The sequence below is a fragment of the Pseudorca crassidens genome, chromosome 10, assembly GCF_039906515.1.
Source record: "Pseudorca crassidens isolate mPseCra1 chromosome 10, mPseCra1.hap1, whole genome shotgun sequence".
Classification (NCBI taxonomy): domain Eukaryota; kingdom Metazoa; phylum Chordata; class Mammalia; order Artiodactyla; family Delphinidae; genus Pseudorca; species Pseudorca crassidens.
This window is the reverse complement of record NC_090305.1, coordinates 44,494,676-44,518,949: the sequence shown is the minus strand read 5'-3', so window position 1 is coordinate 44,518,949 and position 24,274 is coordinate 44,494,676. Positions and strand designations below refer to the sequence as shown.

Genomic DNA, 24,274 nt, shown 5'->3' with positions numbered 1-24,274 from the left:
GTCCTCGTCCCTCTCCAATCCACTCCCGTCCGGGTTCAGCCTCTCCCACTGCGATGAGCCAGTTCCCTGGAAGGTGTGCAGAGGGCTCATCATCACTGGTCCTCAGTCCTCAGGCTCCTTACCCCAGATGTGCATCTGTCCTGGGAACCCCTGAACTGGAAGCACTTCCCACGTGTCATCTGCTCTCCTTCTCCAGTCCACAAGGGGAAGATATCTCCAAAGCTCTGATTCCAGCTTTTGGTTTTTTTTTTTTTTACTTTCTGCACAAAGTGTAAAGGTTTTTTTCTTTTTATTAAATTATGTGTAACATAGGCAAAATTATTTCAGTCAATAAATTTTTAAGGAATTTCACATGTTCTGATTTTTTCCACTGCCAATCACATTTGTTTCACCAAAGCCAGAACCTTCAAGATAAGGTAGCCCTTGCAAAAAGAAGTTTTGCTCAATCCACAGTTGTCATGTCAGTCCGTCCACAATCCTTTTAGTTGGGCTTCTTTGATCTCCAATGGAATATGGACAAACTTCAAAATTCCCCACCTGTAATCTTTGGGATCCAATTTCCTCAAGCAGTTTTCTTTAGGACCATGTTTAGGGTCAGGAGATGGATCTGCCTGGTTCTGAATTTTAGATACCCTTTAAAAATGCATTAAGTTCAAATCATATTCACTCCTAAGCTGTCACACCCTAGAACAGTAGAGATCATTGGGATGTGCCAAATACCTAAGATAAAAAAAGTTTGACTGTTTGGCTTTTCACAGTTCACTTGTCAGCTCTGTCTTGTAGTTCTTCCCCACAGATCTAACACGTAGTTCTATGAGTAAAGGAAACCACATAGTTACTCTACGAGGCAGTTCCAGCGATGCAGGTTTACAGAAAAAGCCCCATCAGGGCTTTTTCTGATAGAACTGATACCAGTTCTTTCTACACTTTCTCTTCCATAGTCATTTCGTCCACATCAGTGACTTCAACTATAATTGATGTGGGTGATTCCCATCTGTCTCTGGTTCTCAGTCTCCAGCCGTGTTTTCATGGGTAATTTCACACGGATGACCTTCTGACACCTCTGCCCCTCAATGGGTCTGAAACTCAGTTTGTCACCTCTGCCTTCACAACTCTTCCTTCACCTGAGCCCAAAACGTGAGTCCTCTGCAATCCCTGCCTTTCCCTCAATTGGTCACCACACAGCTTAGATGGATCCTTCTCTTCTATATTTCTCCCTGACCCAGACATCAGGAATTTGTGCCATAACTTCCTACCTCTAGGGAGGTACTGCAGAAGATGTTTCTGTCATGTTATTAAAGCCCCTTACTCTTATCTTTGGGAGCAGAATGACTCAGTGATGAGGGGCCTTGGGGAGGGCCTGGGGCCACCAATGGGCAGGGCTGGTATATGAAAGGTCCCTCCTCACACACGGTCCTGCCTCTTGCTCACTCGTGCTGCAGGCCTTGTGGATTGGAGAGTGTCAGGCTCTTTTTAGCCTCTGGTCTTCAGGTGAGAAGTAGTACAGGTAGGGTTCTTTCCTGCTTTACTGTTGGGAAGGACTGTAATTCTTTAGCTGTGACTGGGCGGGGGTGAAGAGTTAGTGGAAAAGGAATAAGACGCCCCATTTTGGCTTTGAGCCTAAGCTATGCTCTTCAATCTGACTTCACCCTGAATAGGGTTAACATTTTAATTTCCTTTCGGTTCCTCGTGTGTGTTCTCAATTTGGTTGAGCATCTAAAGGGAAAAAGGGCTGCAGGGTGGACCATCTTCTACATACCAGATACCAAACTCTCTTAACTAATTTCCCCAACTCATTTGTCTTCTCTTGTGTGACAGTGCTAGCTCACTATCATAAAAAGTCAAAAAATTATATATACTTTTCCATTTTCATTTTTTCATTCTTTGGTATGAAAGATTTGGCCATGGACTTTCCTCCTCCACCCCTACCTCCAAACTTTAAATTTGTGAATTTGATATAATGTCAATTATTATTTTTTAATGAAAATCTATCAGAAAGAAAAGGTATGAATTTTACTAAATTAACTTCCAAAAAGGATTGATTGGTTGATTTAATATTTATTGAATTCCACAACGCATTAGCATCACACAAACACACAGAAAGAAGCAATTAATAACATGCCATTTGGAGAAGGGAGTGATAAATTAGCAACAAACAAAGCAGAAAACAATGGAACCTAAATACTAAATTCTTTCAACGATTTGGTTTGCTTATTATTATTAGTATCCTTGAGATAACTGATGCAAAGAACAGAAATGAACGCATCTAAAAAGAAATATCTATAATCCTACTGCAGGGCAGTTAAGTATTTGCCTGCCAAAAGAGATAAATGATGTTCTTGTGTGCACTTCGAACTTACAAATGGCTGCAGCAAGACTCAGAGTGATAACAAGTTGTAACTCAAAATCATAATTGCTATTTAGTTGCTTTCTGTTGTTATAAATGCACAGTTTGGGGCAAAATGGTTACTATGCTGTATTTGCGGTCTTCGGCAGGTTTCAAGGATATTTAGGGCCATTTCAGCTCACTCACAAATTTTCCTCAATAAGTATAAAGTAACGATGACCTTCCTCATTAGTTATTCTCCCAATGTTTGCAAAAGGTTAATTCAGTTTTGTTGTTGTTTTAAATTACTCCACCAGGCCACTGCGAGGCAATGCGGTACAGAATTCTTCCTTTCCTGTTGTGCCCCACACGGCAGGCTCCCAGGCTTCTCCTCAATAACCCCTGCACAGTGGATGGCAATGTGGTCTCCCACTGCAGTGGCTGCGGTATCAGGAAACCTTTGAGCTACCTGCACAAATGCAGTGCTACCTATCAGCCCCAGAGCCAGGGACCTTGTAAGCCCATCCTGCAGGCACTCTGATTCACCATTCTCACTTTATACAGCATCTGCAAGCAAGGTCCACCTTCAAACCATAACAACTGAATGAGATAATGCTTATTTTATCGTAGGAAACAAGATGTACATAAGAAAACTCAATCCATTGTTTCCCATGGTGATGAATCTGGCATTTAAGACGTGCATTAGTCAATGCCTTTTTGAGTGTCCTTTAATGCTTACACGTGGTAATACGTTAAAGGCCTTAAGAACATCAATGGTAAGCCTTTATGCAGAGCTGAATAGTGTATTTTGTATAGTTAGAAAACCACACTGATCTTGAGATCCTACAAACAAATAACAAAATTAAGTATTGTCATCGATTTTTGAACTGCTTTCCGGAATTTTACAAAATACTTTATTAAGACACAATTTCTTCAGTCTCCAAAATATTCCGGAGTCCACCCTAGTAGTTACTAGCAACTCCACAAATGCAGTAATGTGTTACCTTGTCACTATAATTGCAGTTTCTCTACGCGAGCAAACAAAACAAGCAAAACCCAGCCCCGCACGGGAAAAGCCAGCACTGGCTCGGGAGCAGCAGAAGGCGACAGAGCACCGGCCGGCTGAGGTCACTGTCGCAATTGGTCCGGGCCAGGTGGCCCGGCGGCCGCAGGGACAGAGGCCACTGCAGCGCCCCCGCCGCGCCTCCCGCGTCCGCACTGCGCCAGCGGCCCCGGGAAAATCTCCAACTGCAGGATTCCTTTTGCTGATTACGAAGAAAGGGGAGGGGGCAAGAGGGAGAAAGGGAGTGTGTGCGTTTTCAGTGTGATAGATCACTACTTCCTCACTCGCCCTACAAAATCTCTCCTCAAAATATTTACAAGCCAATCTCCAACTTCCTCCATCTGCTGGTTCCTCAATCTGAAATTGCCTCTGCCTCCAATTGCACTAAAGGAGGCAAGGTTTTAGGGTCAACATGGATACAAGGGGATGCAAAGTGCCCCCTTCTCGGCTGAGTGACAGAGTTCAAGTCTGCAGACCCGAGCGCTCCGCCGGGGAGCGCGCCCAGTTCAGGGGGGACGGACGGGACGGGCCCCCGTTCCGGGGGACCCCGATTCCCAGGAAAGGCCCTGCCCGGGGCTCACGCTTCGGCGTGCAGGAACCCCCCGCAAGCAATAGCTCACCCAGCTGCATCCTCCGAAGCCCCAGCCTCGGGGTGGGGCGCGGGGAGGTGGGAAGCAGGGGCAGCACCGCCTGCAGGCTCCAGTCGGCGCCTCGCGGTCTCCCCGTGGCTCCGGGGCGCCCCCTGTCGCCGGGCTTCCAGCGATCTGGGCACGGGAGGCTGGAGAGGTGACAGCCCGGGCGTCCGGGAACGGAGGGGCGCCCGGCCCGTGCCCCCCGGACGGTGCGGACCGGCGGGCGGCCCCGCGGGATGGCGCTGGACGCTCAGGCCCGGGCGCAGCCCGCGGCTGCCGCCGGAGCCGTAGCAGCCATGTCCGCGCGCCCGCGCTGCCGCAGCCCGGTCGTGATGTCATCCGCTGAGCCCCCGCCGCGACGCCCCACGCCCGCCCCCCGCGGGCCGCCGCGTCCCTGCCCCGCCCCACGTGCTCCCGGCTTCGGGGATGCAGAGGCCGGCGGTGGCCGTGGGACGATGCGCAAAGCCCAGGTGGCCCCGTTGCCGGCGGCGCTGCCCCTCCCCGTCCGCCGCGTCTCCGGCGGGGCTGCGCCCGGGGGCTGCGCACGGGTGGGGGCGGGGGCGCCCGGGGAGGGCGGGGTGGGCTACCCGCGGCCAAGTCCGTGCCAGGTCGCCGTCTGCTGAGTCATGGCCAGCGCTGCCCGCAGCCCGGGCTCACTCGCGTAGCGCGGCGGACGCGAGTGCGCAGCCATTGGGCCGGGCGCGGGGCCGCAAGCGTCGGGCATGACGCGCTGAGCTGCGCTCGCCCGTGCCCGCAGCTCAGCGTGCGCCGCGCGGGTGCTTGTGCCGCCGCCCTCCAGCCCCGCCGGCAGCCGCCGCCGCTTCGCCCCGCACCATGATTGCCGCCGCTTTCCTCGTCTTGCTGAGACCCTACAGCATCCAATGTGCCCTTTTCCTCTTGTTGCTTCTGCTGGGCACCATCGCCACCATCATCTTCTTCTGCTGCTGGCACCGCAGGCTCCAGAAGGGGAGGCATCCGATGAAATCGGTCTTTTCGGGTCGTTCAAGGAGCCGAGGTAAGACACCCCGCGACGGGCTTACTCGGGCCGGAAGGAATCTTTAAGCCGATTTGAAGAGGGAAGCGCGCTCTCTGGCTTCCGCGCTGCTCCCTCTACCCTATCCACGCCCGCTCCCCTAGCCCAGTGCGTTTCCGTGTTTAGCGTCCCTGTCCCCCTCCTCGGGTCGGCCGGATTGGGGTGACCGCGGGAAGCAGATCGCCGGGAGGTGAGGGGAACGCACCAGATGCTTGGTGTCAGTGTGCTTAAGCCCTGGGGATGGCTGGAGCGGAGTCCGGGCTGCGGCAGCCTCGTCCACCCCCACCCTCCGGCCGGCGCTGGACCGTGGGGCATGGAGAGTTCGGGGCTCCCCAACTCCCCCAGAACTTTCCCTGAAACTTCTCGCGGAGAAATCACCTAGAGACCGATGGCCTAGTAAACAGCCCTCCCAGCAGGCTGTCCCCACTGCGTTAGAGGCGTCCGGACGGAACGCGCCTCCCCGACCCTCGTCCCCCGGGTAAGTCGTCCGTGACTCGGCAGGTGAAGAACAAGGAGTTAATTGACGTCTCGTTTTTCTTTTTTTTCCCGCAGATGCTGTTTTGAGATCACACCACTTTCGTTCCGAGGTAATTTATTTAGCGCGCACGCTCAAGGTCAGAAGACGTTCTCTTTGCTGGGTACCAATATTAATCATATGGGTGTTCAGAAGCCAGTAGGGCGTTGAATGGCGAGCATGCTACCCCCAAGCCGAAAGGGACGTGTTTCCTTTTAAGTGACTCCCCAGCATGAGTGCCTAGTGAACGGTATTGGCAGATCTCTTGTGTCCTGGAGCCGCTGTGCTGGAAGGGGTGAGACAGCCCTTAAAAGCGGCCAGACCTTAGGAACTGAGCCTCGGGATGGATCTCAGTTTCCTTGACAATCTATAAATCGCCCGAAGCTTTCTGGGTGCAGGCAGCTGGCGGCGGCTGTTCACTTGGGTATTTAACCTCAGCTGGGAGCTTTTAGGGAGCTGGTGCAGAGCAGTTTGATCCATGTGCCTTTCCCTTTAGACTTTCAAGTTTATATTCCTATTCACCCGGAAAGAGCTCCATATTTTACTGGGGATGTCTGATGAGTTTTGCAGAGCGATGGTGGTAGTGATCTGGCTTTACTAACAAAACGTGGACCATCCCTCCATAAACAGGTGACCTGGCTTCGCAGCAATTCAGTGGAACTGTTGTAGGACTAGTTCCGCTGGAGATAGACCAAAATGAGAAACACAAGCTCTCCCTGACCCAGCATTTCTTGATGAATTTCCAGGCCAACCCTCCGCTTAATGCAAGATGATTGTCCCTCTTTTCCCACGAGTTTCACACAGCCAGGAGGGTGCTGGTAGCAATGCTTGATGCCCTTTGCTCATTTTAGCAAAGACTTCATAGTTAGAAACGCTCCATTGACTTGCCATTTACCTGAGAAGTTATTTTACATTTCATTTCACTAGTTAATCCAATGTTTTATTCCACCCTAGATGTTTGATTGGACTCTGGTTGCTTGATAGCTTTTACCGCATTACTATAACATCGTTATAATGTGGCACAATGAATAATTCTACATGGAACCCCAGTGGGTGAGAACTATTAACTCAATTTAGGACTGTAAAGAGAATAAAATAACCAGTCAGATAATCAGAGGTTCCATTGCTGCCTTTACACTAACTAGCTGTGTGGTGCTGGGAAACTCTCTCAACTTCTCAGCCCTTCAACTATAAAATAGAGCCAATAGTAGCTTATAGGGCTGTAGGGGGAGGGCAGGTTTACCAGTAATCATGTTAACAAAACCCCACTTAGTTCATAGTAGCTATTCAGTACTGGGTAGGTATCATTACATTTTGTAAAATTGAATTAAAAATGTGTAAAAATAAAAGATCTGTCCACAAATCTTAAAGTCTTTATTAGATTAATTCAAAGTTATGTGAAACAGCACTTTTTGAATACCTGATTAATTTAATAGAATAACCCATTTAGAGGTGACAAAAAATAAATCACAGTCAGGGTGCGAACACCAAAATTTAGGATTTTCATTTTAAAAGGAGATCACCAGTCCAGTACGTGTAAATGATAGAACCAGAATAAGAATCCTGTTATGGGTTGTTAGATTAGTCATCAAGTGTTTCAACTAAAGCATAGGCAGAAAAAATGAGATAGGTCTACGTTTTGTTTAGTTATCTGTCAGTTAAGCATTTGTCCTGAGCTTGCATTTGGTTAGGAAAGCTGGGAGTGATTGTTTAATGCCATAGCTCATTTCACAAGATTCCTGGTACAGGTTGACATCCTGTGTGTGCTTCGTATTTGCCTTGTCTGCTGGGCTGGGAACAAGTCTCTCTTGTTTAGGGCTATATCCCCACTGCCTGGTGTATAATGGGCTCTTAATAAGTATTTATCAAATGAGTGAAAAATTCTCTGTGAGTACCAGTTCTTGTAACTGGGCAAATACAACTCAGAATTGGGCCAAAAAGAAAAATGCACATTCTCGGGACGTTGCTCAGAATTCAGCATTTGCTGAATCCCAACTCTTATTTTATCTTTCTAGACTTTAAAACATTGCCCTGGAGTTTGTGTTAAAAAATGTAAATCACTAATTATAACAAAATGTATTTGGTTAGATTTTTTTTTTCTCAGAAAGTTCAATGCAGTATTAGCTTCATTTGTTGATAGGCCCCCCATGTTCCTTTTCATACCAAGTCCCTGTGTTAAACTACTCAAAGAATGTCATTTTATAAGTAAAAATCGTGAGACTGTTCCATGAGAATGTCATATTTCATCATTGTTTCATGTTCGCCACAAATAAGACATTTTCCTCTACGGAAAACAGAGGGGATTTTTTTTCCTTCTCCGTTTCTACCAAAATGCCATTTCCAGCAGGATTTTCTCCTTGAGAAATACCTATGAAGTTTTTGGATTCTAGCGTGTTAGAAAATTAGAACTTGTGTCACATAATGGCTATTCTTGTTGCTTTGTAGCAGTAGCTGCTGCAAAATAAGTATCAAAATGTTTTGATTTTCCTACAAGTTATAGTCCTGTCGAGTATTCTATTCCTCATCCCAATCTCAGTCAGTAGATAATTCACTCTCAGTATTGCCGTGGCTGTCAAATGAGGAAAATGGGTTTAGGATCTGCGGACTTATTTTGAAATGTGAAAGAGCTTTGGGAAAGCCCTGGAACACATGAGGAAGTTCAGTTAGCTCTTGGCTGCTTTGCTTGGCGGAGGATATTGCTTCTGCTTTCCACACGTCCAGGAAAGTCCAACTGGAGAGGAAATTTCAGGATGTTTCTTCCCAGGTAGGGAGAGAAATACTTCTCCACGGGGGAAACCCTGGCATCAGGACTCAGTGTGCTTTGGGGAAGTTCTGCAGCAGGAAAAAAAGCCACGTATCTTTTGTGAGGGGCTGCAGCTTTTCCCCCCTCACTAAGTGGATAATAAACACCTTTCTTCAACTCAGTTTCTTCCTCATGAAGCTAGAAATAAATGATTCAGAGATTTATGAGATATTTGGGAACCATAACCACCAACAGCCCCTTTTTATTTTCATATACTTGCAAACTCATCTCTACTGGCTTAAGAGTTCTCTAAGTTTTAATAATAGCATATGAGAATGTAAAATTATTAATCTACTCAGCAAGGGCTCAATCTCCAATTCTCTGACAGATAAAAGGCCCAGTTAGATAGCTAGAAATATGTGCTTTGTATATGAAAATAAAATACTTGTACCATATATATAGTAATAAACAATATATATAGTGATGAGAGGTGATTTCACATGGAGATGGGACACAGTCTGGAAACCAAGTGTTCATTCTGGGTCTCTAAGAAGGATACTTTTCCTGGGGACTTAATAATGTTTGATGCTGTGACTTTACACAATGCTTAACTGTTTCCCTAGATGCCTGTGGTGAAGATCAGACAGTGACAGTCCTGATTTTAAGGAAATCTCGGAAAGTGATATGGGTAATTGAGGGACCATTAGATTACAAGAAAGAACCTTGTGAGCCCTTCAGTAGAGTGAAGACAATTACATATAATGCCCTTGGAGAATACCCAGCATGAACAGTGGTACATGATCCCTATTCATCAGCTCGGTGGAATAAGGGCAGCCTTGTTTGATATCAGCAGAGGCAGGAGGGTGTTTTGCGTCCATCAGGATTGAGTAAATATCTTCACTTCCTGTTTAAGGGAAAGGAACCAAAAGAGTTAACTCTAGTTAACTCAAGCGAGATAACGACTCAGTAAGACAGGAACCCCCAGCTACATTTTGTCTGCTGTGTAGTGTTTAACTGTGTCACTCACAGCTCAAAGAATCATATGCCCAAAATTCTCAATGAAAGAGAGAGGCTAAGTGGAGTGAATTTTTAGTGGCGATTTCTTACAAAGCTGAATGGGCAAATCCTTTGGGTTTTTCCAGTAATTTTCCACGTTATCGTAGATGAAAGGATGGTCCACACTGACCCTCTTGGCCTCATCATGTTTCCAGAGAATCCCTGCACCAAACCATGGAAAAGTGGTCAGTGGAATACCCATAGTTCACAGCTTGTTGTGGAATTTGCATCTTTCATTAAGGGTTACTCAGTGGATTAGAGAAACTGATAGTTTATTATTTAGCTCTCTTTTACAATTAGGTTATCTTTATAAATAAATTCTTTGCCTAGAGTTAAATTCTAGGTCTAAGTTAGTTTATGCTAATTAAATCAGTCTTAAGTTGAATTCCACACATGATACTGGGTTCATTTTGTTTCACACAATTATTTTAAAAACAAACATTTACTTTTTCATCCTTTATGAGGTATGGTATTAGAGGATAGGAATAAGAATGGGTCTGAGGTGTAGTCCCTGCCTTGACGATGACTTCCAGGTCACTCCCAATATCAGTGCTGAAATTTTATAGTTACTGTTTTTTTCTGCTCCAGTAACTGAACTGACATCCAACTATGAATCACAAATCTGATGGGAGCATCAGAGGCCAAGCTGTGCAAGTAAAGCCAGTACATTTGTGAAAAAGACAAATTCACCCCATTCACCAAAGTCACTACCACCATATAATTTACCCTTACTTTAGCTACGTGGCAACAAAGCAGAATGCTAAAAGCAAAAGAAGAAGAAGAAGAAAGAAAAAAACCCACTTTTTTTTTCATGCATCCAAACCTTTTAAATCCAGTCTAGATGAAAGTGGAAACAAAAGATTTTTCGGAGAAGTCTGAAATCTTTGTCTAATCTCAAGGGTTAGGAATGACTCTTTTTGAGATTGCAGTTACAACATAGAAACAGGCTAATAACAAGTATTGGTTTAATGAAAGGATTACAGGAGTAAGAGTTCAAAGTCCTGGCTTTGGGTTCCAGCTCTGCCACTAACAAACTGTGCCGTCTTGGTCTAGTCTTTCAGGGTCTCTGAGATTCAGACTTTTTGTTTTCACTGGTAACATGAAGATGATCTCTGAATCTCCTTCAGAGTAAACAGGCCCTGTTTCTGTTATGTGCAAAAAAGCATCCTGCTAAAAAAAGGCATCATGTAAAACGTGATTCCTTCTAGGAACTGAAGGCAGGTAAAGATAAAGATATAATTAGCATAAACACAAAGTAACAAATTATGTATAGAAAAGGAATGGTTGGAATACTTCTGATGACATGATTGCTTCTGGCTGGGGTGATCAGAGAAGCCTTCCAGGAGGGGGTGATATTTCTGCTGCAGCATGCAGGCTGAGTAGTACCTGGCTAGACAGACAGGGGCTCAGAGCAAACCCCCAGGCCAGCAGAACCGCTTAAGAATAGGCAACGATTAAGGAAACACACCTGTTTTCAGAGCTCAGAACACGCCAATATGATTAGAAGAAAGGGGTCTTGAGATCACATCAAGATGGAAATATAAGTAGGTGCCAGCTATAATAAAAAATAATTTTTGTGTACCACTTGACAGCTGACAAAGGCTTTGACAGAACATTATTTTATTTGAATGCCTTAGGAGGACACCTGCTGTGAGCCCTCTCAAGAGAAGGAAAGACTTTTGATTTCTTTTCTAGTAACTATGGCCAAACAGCCTGATCACTCTTTTTTCTCTGTTACGGAGAGTGGAGAGTTGTGGCCTCAGCTGCGGAGGCCTGGGACCATGATTGGCTGGGGGCCTTTCTGGTCACGCCGAAGCTGTACTCTTGCAGCGCATTGCATGTTTCAGGTCTAGTGCTCAAGCATCACTGGGTTATATTTGACTGCAGACACCATATGTCCAGGGGTTTGTGACAACCTGCTCCTGTGGTCATTACAACTCCTAATGCAAAGCATAATAAATTTGCAGGCAATTTATTATGTACAAGGCTATGTAATATATTACAGTTTTTAAAAGTATTTGAAATGTGTCTCTGCTTTTAAACTTCTTCCTTGAAGAAAATCCCTCTCCCATAATAATCTGAATGTCTATTTCCTCCTCAAATCCTCAAGCCTAGCCCTTCACCCTCAGCCAGTGACTTTTGCCTCCTAACTCACAGAGAACAACTTCTTGCCCCTACAAACTAAGTGGCATCTTAATCTTCCCTCCCAGCCCAAGGAAAACTTCATCTGTCCTCCCTATGGGTATTTTATGCTTACGCCATGAATTCCTTGTCTTCCTGTCTCTTGGGAGCTGTTCTGTGAGTCGTCCCCTCCTTTCTCTTCTGATGCTCCCTCTCTCCTGGCCCCTGTTTCTAACACATAAACATCATAGGTGCGTCCTTTTGAAAACAACGTAAACCTCCCTATACCACCAGCTCTTCTCTTGAGAAAAGTTCTCTGAAATCTGCCATCTCCTATTCCTCGCCTCTCATTTACTCCTCAATTTAGTAAAATCTGGCTTCTGCTGCTACGACTTGAAACCACTCACCCTCAGCTCAACATTGAGTTCTAAATTGTTACATCACATATTTCCATCTTAGGTTTAATCGACTTATCTTGCATTGGACTTTGTTGGCCACTGATACCTTCTTGAAACTCTCCCCCACCCCCAACCTTTTTTCTCTGGCCACGGCTCCCTCTGTTCCTGCACTGGACCCTCTTCCTACTTAGATGTTGACATTCCCAGCGTATTCCCTTGCTCATAATTTTTCAAATAGCTTTATTGAGATATAATTCACATACTATACAGTTCACCCATTAAAAATGTACCATTCAATGATTTTTAGTGTTTACAACGTTGTGCAGCCATCACACAATTTAAGAAGATGATGCAACAATGCAGTCATGCATTGTTGGTCAGCTTCTGGCTGACTCACAGTTTGCCTCTACGTGGTCTGTCCTCTTCCATCAAGCCAACCCAGGCTGGTTCACATGCAGTCAGATTCAGGTTCCAATAGCAGCAAGACTGGAAGTGCACTAGGTCTCTTGAGGTCTAGGCTCTCAGCTCATAGACAGCCTCTGCTCACACATTGTTTTGGGGAGTGGGGGAAATAGAGGGCTGATGGGAGAAGTTAAATAGTGTTGTGGCCACTTTTGCAATTTTGTAGCTAATCTTTTGATTTATGTTTAGTTTGCTGCTGTCTACTATCTCTAAAACACTCATTTTAAGCTTTTTCTGTCGTTTTCCCTGGGCAGTCTTTTCTAATACCTTCACTTACATCTGTATAAAAATTACTTCCACCTGAAATTTTTAAGCCTAACCATTTCAACAATTTTGGGGGCTATACTTTCCAGTTTTAGAATATTTTCCATCACCCCAGAAAGATTTCTCATGCCTGTTTTCCACTGATCCCTGTTCCTACCCCTAACCTGCAAAACCATGAATCTGCTTTTGGTATCTGTGGATTTGCCTTTTCTGGACATTGTATGTAAGTGGAATCATATAATAGGTAGTCTTTTGCATCTCTGGCTTCTTTCACGCATGTTAATGTTTTCTAGGTTCATCCATGTTGTAGCATGTATCAATAGTTTGTTCATTTTTATTGCTAAATAGTACTTTATTCTATGACTATACCACACTTCATTTATCCATTCACCAGTTGATGGACATTGGATTTTTCCCCAATTTTTAGCTATTATAAATAATGCTGCTGTGGATATTTGCTTGAAATCTTTGTGTGGACATATGTTTCTATTTATCTTGGGCAGATACCTAGGAGTAGAATTCCTAGCTTGTATGGTAAGTATGTATTTAATTTTTTGAGGAAATTGTCAAACTGTTTTCCAAAGTGGCTGTTCAGTGTAACATTCTCAACAGCAGGGTATGAGGGTTCCAGTTTCTCCACATCCTTGACAATACTTGTTATTGTCTTTTTGATCATAGCTCTTCTAGTGGGTCTGAAGTGGTATCACTTTAGTTTTCATTTGCATTTCCCTAATGACTAATGATTTTGAGCATTTTTTTCGTGTGCTTGTTAGCAGTTCAGAGATCTTAGTGAAATGTTCAAATCTTTGCCCATTTTTATTTTATTTTATTTTATTTTTTACTTTATTGAAATACTGAGTTTAGAGTTCCATCTTTAAAAACGAAATGGGCATTTTGGACAATACATTCGTTACAGAAACGAAATAAAATGGAAAGTTCTAGCAAACTAAATAATCTTCTTAAAGAAATTTCCTCCACTGCAGGAAATCTTGCATAGTCTCCTGGCCAGTCATCTGGAGCAATTCTTCACATAATTGATGATTTTAATTTAAAATTTAAGTATTCAAATTCTTTATGTATACCTCTTAAGATTTTCTATTTTTTCTTGAGTCAGTTTGATAATTTGTGTCTTTCTGGAAATTTGTTCATTTTATCTAAATTGTCTAATTTGTTGGCCTAATAGTATTCTCTTTTGCTCCTTTTAATTTCTGTAGGGTTGGTATTACTTTTGTTGGTTCCTTTTGTGTTCATCCAGCCAGAAGGTTGGGGTTTGCTCCCCTATTCGTTGCACACTTCTGTGACTATGCTTGTGTCCAGGGCCAGGTGGCAGGAAGAGAGGGAAAGAATACAATGGGAGTTTGTCCTAGTTTCTTGGGATCAGAAAGGAAGGTTTCCTTCCTAAGAGTTTTATTTTCTCCTCCTTTGGGATTTCTAATGTCACTGCTCGTGGGATTGCTTGAAAGCTGAGGCTTAAGAGAACTCAGAGAAGAAAAAGATGGGGGATTTCTGCACTCTGAGTCTTAAGAATTCTCTTCTTCACTCCTCAAGCCAGAATGAGGGGACTTTTCCTGGAGCTGTCTCTGCCTCAGCTCAGTACCCAGCTCTGGGTTTCAGGCTGAGCTGCTTGCTTGCATTCAGTCTGGGGGATACTGGAGAGCAAACATGGCAAACTCATCACTGGTTTGGTGGTACTTCGAATTCTGGCCTTTTTACTTCAAGTCTCTCGCTACTCTTTGCTTTTCAGGATCCTCAGAAGCTACTCAGTGCATTCTGTCCAGGTGTACAGCCATGCTCAGTGGGAGGCATGTGCTTGTTCTAATTTATTGTAACCAGAGCCAGTCTGTTTAAAAAAGATTTATTTATTTATTTATTTATTTTTGGCTGCACTGGGTGTTATGGCACACGGGATCTTTGTTGAGGCATGTGGGATCTTTTTTAGTTGTGGCATGTGGGCTCATAGTTGAGGCATGCCGGCTCATAGTTGCGGCATGTGGGATGTAGTTCCCCGACCAGGGAACGAACCTGGGCCCCCTGCATTGGGAGTGCGGAGTCTTACCCACTGGACCACCAGGGAAGTCCCAGAACCAGTCCGTTTTTAATTAGTCTATCCACCCTCCACCTTAAGCCCATTGCTTTCCTTCTTTTATTATTTAGTTTTTGGAAAATCTCATAGCATTTTGCCATCTAGTTAAGATGAGGTTGGCAGAAATGTGTATTGCTACATATAACTCATGCAGTACTGAAGAGTCCCCCTATTTCATTATTATGCAGAATTTTTAGGAATCTAACTTCAATACATTGTCATTTGAAAAAAATTTCTTTTCTTTTTGTTCAGTCTTGTCATTCTCCAGATTTTCTGGATTTTCCACTAATTCTTGAAAACCAAATAGATTGCAATACCTGCAGATTTTATTTACAAAGAGAATAGAACTCTCACATTAAGAAGTAATTTATCAGGGGCTTCCCTGGTGGCTCAGTGGTTAAGAATCCACCTGCCAATGCAGGGGACACGGGTTCAAGCCCTGGTCCGGGAAGATCCCACATGCCACAGAGCAACTAAGTCCATGCACCGCAACTACTGAGCCTGTGCTCTTGAGCCCACGTGCCGCAACTACTGAAGCCTGTGTGCCTGGTGCCTGTGCTCTGCAACAAGAGAAACCACTGCAATGAGAAGCCCACGCACGGCAACGAAGAGCAGCCCTCACTCGCCGCAACTAGAGAAAGCCCACGCGCAGCGAGGAAGACCCAATGCAGCCAAAAATAAATAAATAAAATAAATTTATATAAAAAAAGAAGTAATTTAGCAATAGACTGTTAGGTTTCAATAACTAACTGACCAGCTCTGGAGAATCAAATCCCTGACCTGACCCAGTCTGTAGTGGCTGCAGCGAGGAGGCAGCAGGCCTCTGCGAGCATTTCCAGCAGATCCAGATTGTAACTCTCTTGTTTTGAAAGCTGCTGTAGGGCGTCCTGAAGGAATTACAGATATATTTGGGAAGATTTGGTGAGATGGTCCAACTTTTTTTTTTTTAAGTGAGTAGTCACAAATAGAAACTTAAAATTTTTAAAAATAAAATAATAATAATGAGGTCTAATTAATTTCTACCGTTCTGAAGTCCTTCTACAGGATCTTAACTGTTGGTGGGCATTCTGAGAATCTCATGAAAGCTCTGGTCCACATCTCCAGAAAAATTAGAGCTACATAGACGTATACTTTCTCACATACTTTCAGGTGCCTTCAGGGGCCCTCTTCATGCTCATCTGTGGATCCTGGGGCAGAGGTAGACCCCAGTTAAGAACTCCTGCAGTGAACTGACTAGATATCCTGCCTAGTTAGGGTCGCTCTGGGCAGTGCCTTGGCAGGGCGGATTGAGCTCAGGTGTGAGATGTGGTAGAAAAACTCCTGTAAATTACCCGTGATACTTGGAGAAATAGTAATTCACAAAGTTGTCCCCAGTCTACAACTTGAAATGCCAGCTCAGATCTTTTTCCTGCAGCCAGGAGGTAGGAGGTACCCTTCAGGCTGATGCGATTGCTCCAAGTTTGTTTGTTTGAACTGAAGAAGTGTGTGTTCAGGAATATATGGGGCTACAGAAGCTCCCTGGGGAGATGTTTCTCAGCCTCCCCCCCCTTCATCATGCTGCAGTGATAGGGCCGCGTGAGAGGTGTAGTGGGGAGGGTCCTGACCATACAGAGAGGTGGTAGGGAGGGTCCTGACTTAGGCATTGAAGACCTGCGGTCAAGCCTGTTCCTTAGCTCACCTTGAGGGTAAGTCACTTATTATTGCTGAGATTCCCTTTCTCTTTGGGTAAACTAGAAATAGCAATGCCTGTTCTTTTTTTTTTTTTTTTTACAATTTTATTTGTTTATTTATTTTGGGCCATGTAGCATGTGGGATCTTAGTTCCCCAACCAGGGATCAAATCCGTACCCCCTGCATTGGAAGCATGGAGTCTTAACCACTGGACCACCAGGGAAGTCCCCCTGTCTTTTAACAGGACCTGTGAGAATCAGTGACAGTAATATATGTGATTTTTAAAATACCTAAGCCACTCAAATGGAAAGATAAAGGAATGCATAGCATAATAGCTATGACAGAATGGCACCTTCATTCACCACGCGTTTATTCACCGCATTAGATGATAGTAAATACCTATCATCTAATACCACAGGACATATTTAATTTCCCTGTGCTCCTGGTTGGGAAAATGGCCCTTCTATCTCTCAAATACTTTTTAGAATCTCCTCATTGTATATAGAAGAGAGAATAAAAGGAAGTTTGGTGATACAGAATGAGAAAGTCAAATGATTTGTATGACATTTAGGTTGGAAAGATCAGTAATTGAGTAGTTTATATTAGTTTTTTTTTAACATATTTATTGGAGTATAATTGCTCTACAATGGTGTGTTAGTTTCTGCTTTATAACAAAGTGAATCAGTTATACATATACATATGTTCCCATATCTCTTCCCTCTTGCGTCTCCCTCCCTCCCACCCTCCCTATCCTACTCCTATATTAGTTTGTAAAATGATAGTCAAGGGGAGCAGGATGCTTTTAGGCTCTTCTGAAAATAGTGAGATCTCACCCTGCTCTACATCCTGTGCTGGAGATGACCTAGTTATGGGGAATGATAATAGCTGCCATTTTCTGAGAGTGTGCCTGTCTTTATAGATGTTCTATCTCATTTAATCAGCCCTTGCCCAGTGACTCCCAAAGCTGAAATCCCAGCCTTGGCTCTTTTACCTGCAGAGCCCATGCTCATAGCTACCGAGAAACAGGAAAGTGGGGCTGAATTACAATGAGCTGAACTGGCATTTGCCCTTCCTAAGGTTCATAGGGATCAGTGTTAACTTACAGCCTTTAACCTTGAAAACTGAGAATAACCTTTGAGCTTGCTCTTCAGGACTTAGAGATAGTGGTAATTGCCATCTGAAAGCAGGGTGGGGACCCAGATAGAAGCAAGTTTTCTTTTTTTATTAATTAAAATTAAATTAATTAATTAAATTTTGGCTGCGTTGGGTCTTCATTGCTGCATGTGGGCTTCTCATTGCAGTGGCTTCTCTTGTTGTGGAGCATGGGCTGTAGGTGCGCGGGCTTCGGTAGTTGCAGTACACGGGCTCAGTAGTTGCGGCTCACGGGCTCTAGAGCGCGGGCTCAGTAGTTGTGGCTCACGGGCTTAGTTGTTCTGTGGCATGTGGGATCTTCCTGGACCAGGGCTCGAACCCGTGTCCCCTGCATTGGAACGTGGATTCTTAACCATTGTGCCACCAGGGAAGTCCCGGAAGCAAGCTTTAACTTAAAGAAGTAAGGTTCTCTGAGCTCCACTTGTTAATTTTTGAAATCCTCAAAGAAATGAATTTCCATTATTTAATCTATTTTCTGAGAGCTTTTTTTCCAACATATTGGAATTTACATTTCTGAGTTATAAGATACAGAGCAATAAGATTATAACAACATGCAAATACAGTGCATTTTCTCCATTATTGTTAGAAAGAAAATGTGCTGGTGTTTCCACAGATGCAGTCAGTGTATTTGTTAGGCTGAATTCCCCCTCATTCTGGGTCTGCTGGTTACATTACCGACGTGGCAGAACAGAAGAAAGCAAAGGCTGAATTTTAAGTAACATTCCTAGTTGTTTAGACTCTCTTAAAAATATTCGGAATACCTAGCTATATGTCTGAGTCATCTGCTGTACTGGGTGGGAGGTAAAATTGGGAAATTTTGGCTGGCTACTGCTATGTTACAATTTCTCTAGAAACCTCAAGAAAATAATGGACTCAAGCATGCCTTGAGCTTTTCTCTGAGAAACTATGGCAACGGGCCTTTTAATTAAAGCTGAAGTAGTGTGTGTGGCTTAGGAAAACAGAGAGATGCTGCCAACTGATAGGGAGAGTGTACAAGAATAATCCAGACAACTAAAAAAAAAATTCATCTTAAATCTGTTTGGTAATTCTTTGTTCTCTATATTGTTCAAAGAAATGGTAGGAAACTTTTTTTACTGGATATCAGTATTTGACTTTGGAAATGTTATATATATATATATTTAAGAGAATATAGTTTCCTGATCACGTTTTTTAAGATTATTGTTCAAATGAATTTATATTTCCTGAGTACACGTTAACTGACAGATGGAAGGCCAGCCCGGAGGGCAGCCAACCTAGGGTGGTCACAGAATGGATGCTATTTCCATTTTGATAATGGAGGTTGTTTACATGCCCCAGTGGAATGCACTGGTGGGTTGAATATCAGCAAATTAGTAAACTGTTCCCCTCTTGAGCTGAACCGTTGACAGCCCACATGCTAGAATTTATAAACTCAGAGCATACCAAACAGTAATTTAAAAAACAGAAACTAAATGGAAAAGCAAGAGTTGCCATTTTTCTCAGATCAAAATCTGTGTTGTGCTAACATGCCCCCCTGCCCCAGTGATGGAAAGATTTTATCACCCTCTTTGCCAGAAAGAATTTGAGTTTATGCCTATTGTTTTGGTGCTTCCACTCACTCTTAAGAATGTACCTGTTTGGAAGATGAATTGTGTAGTCACCTGATAAGGGCAGTAGCTGGAGAGGGGAGGGGCATCTGATGAAATACAATGTCGTGGTGACAAACATAAAGCTGGGGACAGGGAAGGAACCGGCTCTTACGATAGTCTGTTATCTGGTCTCCTTGCCTCTGGTTCCAGTCCGCCTCTTGCTATACTGTTGGCAGAATTAGTTACCTGTAGTCAGATCTGACTTCCCACACTGTCTGCCTGCGAGATTAGTAATTTTTTTGCAGCCTCAGCTCCAACCACCTCCAACGGGTGCATACCCTAAACTCAGACAAGGCTCAGCTGCCTCATGTTCACTGTCCTGTGTTTTCATACTGTTGCCAGTGCTGGAATTCTACTCTTTTTTTGGTGTGTGTGTGGCAATTCCTACTCCTACTTCAAAAGGAGGATTAAACATTGCCTCTTTCCTCCGTTTATCTCACAATCCTCCTTTAATCCTCCTGAACATCTCCCTCCAGGACCAGATGAGGACCCCAGGTGTGGGGACTGACACATCTGTCTTCTCAAAGCAGGTACTGTGTACTTTTCATCTTGTTTCTCCATAGCCTTGTGTGGCATTTGGCGTGTGATGGGTCCTTACTCACTGTGTGTTGAATATTTGATGTTCGGTAAATGTTTGATGAAACGATGAATGGGATTAAGTGGGTAAAATAGTTGGAGTCACTAGGGCACATGTGAGAAAACACAAAGTATTTGAAATTTGGTTCTGCTGTTTTCCCTCCTCTTTCTCATCCTCCTTCTCCTCTGGGTACCACTGCTTTCAGGCTGTTTTTTTGGTTTCCCAGAGCACTTTCCTCTGCATCTAATAGGCTTGCCCTATCCCAAGTGCCCCTGATCTCCTGCAACACCCTTTCCTCCCCAGACTTCTACCTTCAACTCCAGTCAGAATGCCATTTCCGTACTGAAGAATGCAGCTAGACATAATTAGAGGATAATCACGTCAACCTAATTCATTCCACGTTATAAAAGACTGACAGGGAGGCCCCAGGAAGTGTCTGAAATTTGGATTTAACAATACACGGGGTTGCTTGTCTGTTCAAATTTCTGACTGAGTGTATTACCTTCCCTTTCATGCAGTATATTAATGCCCTCTCTACACAGGTTTTTATGCCAGGATTTTGGATTATGTTACTCAGTCATGACAAAGGAATATTTTGAGAGCTGCCTTGCCTGTGACCCATTTCAGTAAAATTACTGCCTTTGTTCAGCAGCATTTGTCAATAATTTGAACACTTTTTTGCATCTTTTTTTTTTTACATAAATGAACATTGGAAAAATGACTGCTGATGCTGGTGTTGGGATATTAAATCTCATACAGCTGATGCACTTCGGACAGAGATGTACAAAATCATCAGGTGAGGCAAGAGAGTCAATTCTTAGCCTCAAATGTCTGCTCATGGAATTGAAGGCCATCTACAGTCTTTTATTACATAGGAAAAAAAAGCCAAAGCAAGGGACCTGTCTGGAATTCTGGAACTCTGTCCTTGAAGGTTGTGTGTAAAGGGGGAGCTATTACTAAGGATTTTTTATCTTATGTTTTAGTTTCTGGGCCTCCAACCTAAATATCTCTTATGTGACTTCCTCACATTTCATTTCTTCTGTGCTTTCACAAACACATTTTGTACAGAGGAGGGGCTGCCTGTAAAAGGTAAGGAAGATGTGCCCGGGTTTCCTTTAAGCTGCCCCCTCTTGGATGTTATTAACTCTTGGTTTAAACCCTTCTAACAGCTGGAATCTCGCCAATACCTTTGCTACAACTAATTTAGTAGATCCCAAGGTCAGGGCCCTGTAAGCCAGGCTGTGGCATATGCCCTGGGTTGGGTACTGGCACCCACAAGAGGAGGCCAGAGGCTCTGCAAACCATCACCACTTTCCTTACCTGTTTTCCTTATCCATCTGGGAACCACCAGAGCCTAGAGGACAGCTTACTCTGGACCATTGGCTCTGAAGGGCTCAGTCTAACCAGAAGAGTGAACCCAGCTGACTGAGAGAGGCCTTCCATCAGAAACCTTGGAATAAAATCAAGTTGAATAAGACCTGCCCCTACCTTTGAAGAGCTCTCTTTTTCTTCTTCTTTTTTTTTAATCTCACAGTGATGTGTAAGCCGATGAGAAATTTGTCATTCATTGAAGTTAGTGTGAATGCTTCCTTTCTTCTCTTCTTTGGCTGTACCTGTATTTCCCCAAGTTTCTGTGTCTTGGGTACAGAGTCAGGGTGTAAACTGGGATTATTGTGTGTGTGTTTTTTCTGACTCTACATGTAAGATTTTCATAATGGGATTGGGGGAGTGGAGAAAGGTAACAGGAAAAACTTTTTGTGTGCTGGTGTCTCTTCCCTGTGGGATTAAAGATTTAGTTTGGTAGCATTTGCTGTTACTGTTTATTTTAATATTATTTTAACTTTTGCATAGGTATTCAAATATTCAATAGTCAAAAATTAGAACATATAAAAATATATCAGTGAGAATTCTTTATCCCATTCTTGTTCCTCACTTTTTAGGAAATTTAGATAACCACTCTTCTTAGTTTCTTGTGAATCTTCTCATTATTTATTTTTCTATATATGAGGAAGTAGAAATTCATTTTATTTTTCTCTTATATGAATAGTAACTGTGTATGCTATTTGCATCTTGTTTTACTCAATGCACCTAGCTGAACTTTCCATTAGGAGTATTCTATTTCTTTTTATGGCAACATAGTATTCCATTAGATGCAAGCATATAAGGCAATTAACCATCCTCCTGTTACTGACACTTGGGAATTTTCTAATCTTTCGTTGTTATAAACAATGCTTAAATGTAAAACCTTAGTCATTTCACATGTGTGCAAATATTATCTGTAGGATGAACTCTCAGAAGGAGAATTATGGGGTCAAAAGTTAATATATTTCCCTTTTGATAAATGTTACCATATGGCCCTCCATAATGGTCTGTTTTAATTATTGAGGCTTCATAACATGTTGTAGTCCTCTCATTAAAATACACTTTTGCTTTGCTATTCTTTTGAATGATTTCTTTCTTGCAGGTTGTCTAATTCTAAGGAAAAAGACAGTATTTTTATTTGAGACCACATTAAATGGGAATTTTGCTAAAGGAGAATGGAATCTTTATCATTTTGAGTTTTCCTGTCTAAAAACTGGTATCCTTTTCTATTAGTTCAATTCTTCTTTTGTGGAGGAGTGTTTTTCATGTAGTTCTTTCACATTTTTGGTTAAGATTATTTCTAGTATTTTATCTTTTTGGTTGTGGTTAAAAGTGAGTCTTTCTTTTCCATTATATCTTCTATTTGTAGTTCTGTACAAACAGTTGGTTTCATTATCTTAATCTTGTAATCTTCTAACGTACTTCATTATTTCATGGTTTGTAGTACTTCTCCGTGGAGTCCCTTTGGGTTTTCCAGGTATAAAACACATCGTCTGAGACTAGAGATTATTGTACATCCTCCTTTCCAACTTTCACATTTCTTATTCATTTCACTTGTGTGTTTGCATTGGCTAGGACATCCCACAAAATGTTAAGTAATAGTAATAAGAGTAGGTAACCTTTTCCTGTTCCTGACTTTATAAGAATGTTCCTGGGGTTTCCCTATGAAGCTTTTGGGTTGAGATAAATACATTTTATCATGCTTCAGAAGTATCCCTCTGTGCTGGTTTACCCTTGGCCTCCTGGCTTCACCTCGCCCTTGTATACTGTACTCCGGTGTGGAGCTGGGGCTCTGTAGACCACATTTTCCAGATGCCTGTGATAGCTGCTTCCCGATGGGATCTGTCATTAGGAGGGAGGAACACTTCCTGTCTCCTCTGCTTCTGGCAGAGGTGCCCAGTAGAGGCTCTCAGCACAGCCTCCAGCTTTTTCTCTAGACTTTGAGAACCAGCCTCACCTCTGCGCATAGGTACAGCAGCCAGGCTGTGTCCCTCCCTGGAGGTGTGAGCCCTCCCCTGAGCCCCTGAGGGGCTGACGGCACCTGAGCAGTGGGCTCTTCTCACAGGTCCGAGCTCCAGCTTTGTGGGGCCTCTCCTCTGAGCCCCGACATTCTTGTAACCTGATTGCTTCCCCTCCTTCCAGCTCAATGGGTGTCAGTGGCTTCCTGCAGTTGTTATCGCTAGGTTAACATTCTACCATTCCAGTCCTCTAGCACCTGTTTCACCAATTCCCTTTATTAAATCCCCTGTTTTGAAATACTTTCTGCTTTCCCGAAAGCACCCAGTCTGATGACTCATCTGTTCCTGTTTTATTGAATGTTTTTATCAAGATTGTTTCCTGATATTTTTTCCCCAATGCTTTTTCTGTGCCAATGGAGGTGATTGTGTGTGTGGTTTTTTCTTTAGACCCGTGAAATATAATAATGGATTTTCTAATGCTGGACTTTTCTTGAATTACTGTAATAAATCTCCCTTCATCATGGTGTACTTGTCTCATGGGCTGCTGATTCTACTAGCTGATATTTTCATTAATATTTTTGCATTAACATTTGCATATGAGACTGGTCTGAAGTTTTCTCTTTTTGGGTGGTCTGTGTCAGGTTTTCATTTCAATGCTGTTAGTTGCTTTGTAAACGTTTGGGGTTTCCCATGTTTTTTCTAAGCTCTGGAACCATTCAAATAACATTTAACATTAACCATTCCTGGTTTCTGTTATTGTATCTCATTTTATTTCTTAAAGTTTGGTGGCATTCCTTTGTAAGATGCTCTGGGATTGGTGCTTGTTTGGTATCATATAATGGGAGATCTATGATGTCTGATGCTGCATTAGCTGAGCTAGTTGAGAAAAGGTTTTGTGGGTGCCAGAGCTGATCCAAACCAAGCTGTGAAACCCGTAGTGTGTCTTTGGTGCCCTTTTAATCCCATGATCATTGTACTCATGTCTCTAAGTAATTCTCCCTCTTACCTGCTCCTCTTTTCTGTCCTATTCTGATGCCAGTCCCTGCTGAGGTTTCCTGCTACTAACTGGTACAGTTTTGGGGATATGACCCAAATGCTTACATTTAAAAAAATTTTAAATTTATTTTATTAAAGTATAGTTGATTTGCAATGTGTTAGTTTCTGGTGTAGAGCAAAGTGACTCAGATATATATATATATATATATATATATTTTAATATATATTCTTTTTCA

At 43.2% G+C, this 24,274-nt stretch overlaps 2 protein-coding genes and 1 non-coding gene across 26 annotated transcripts in view; 1 reads left to right on the top strand and 2 right to left on the bottom strand.

Moving 5' to 3' along the window:
- The window catches only part of BEND6 (BEN domain containing 6), a 53,151-nt gene extending 48,776 nt beyond the window's left edge, over window positions 1-4,375 (bottom strand). For 2 of the 4 annotated variants that reach the window (XM_067753512.1, XM_067753511.1), the window contains exon 1: window positions 4,010-4,147. Coding sequence is in view for 1 of the 4 variants with exons in the window: in XM_067753510.1 (XP_067609611.1) it covers window positions 4,010-4,360 (351 nt within the window). In the remaining 3 variants the exon portion in view is untranslated. Of the gene's footprint in view, window positions 1-4,009 lie in introns of all 4 variants that reach the window. The other 2 variants (XM_067753510.1, XM_067753514.1) reach the window with 2 other exon arrangements.
- LOC137233183 (small nucleolar RNA SNORA18) lies at window positions 771-896 on the bottom strand. The gene has a single exon (XR_010947349.1). It is a non-coding gene; the product is annotated as a small nucleolar RNA SNORA18 (small nucleolar RNA).
- A 302-nt stretch (window positions 4,376-4,677) lies between the features above and the next one.
- Window positions 4,678-24,274, top strand: part of DST (dystonin) — a 499,741-nt gene continuing 480,144 nt past the window's right edge. For 8 of the 21 annotated variants that reach the window (XM_067753475.1, XM_067753484.1, XM_067753477.1 and 5 more), the window contains exons 1-2: window positions 4,798-5,036; window positions 5,607-5,641. In XM_067753475.1, the coding sequence (XP_067609576.1) occupies window positions 4,856-5,036; window positions 5,607-5,641 (216 nt within the window). In that variant the 5' untranslated portion in view covers window positions 4,798-4,855. Of the gene's footprint in view, window positions 5,037-5,606; window positions 5,642-24,274 lie in introns of all 21 variants that reach the window. The other 13 variants (XM_067753493.1, XM_067753507.1, XM_067753505.1 and 10 more) reach the window with 5 other exon arrangements.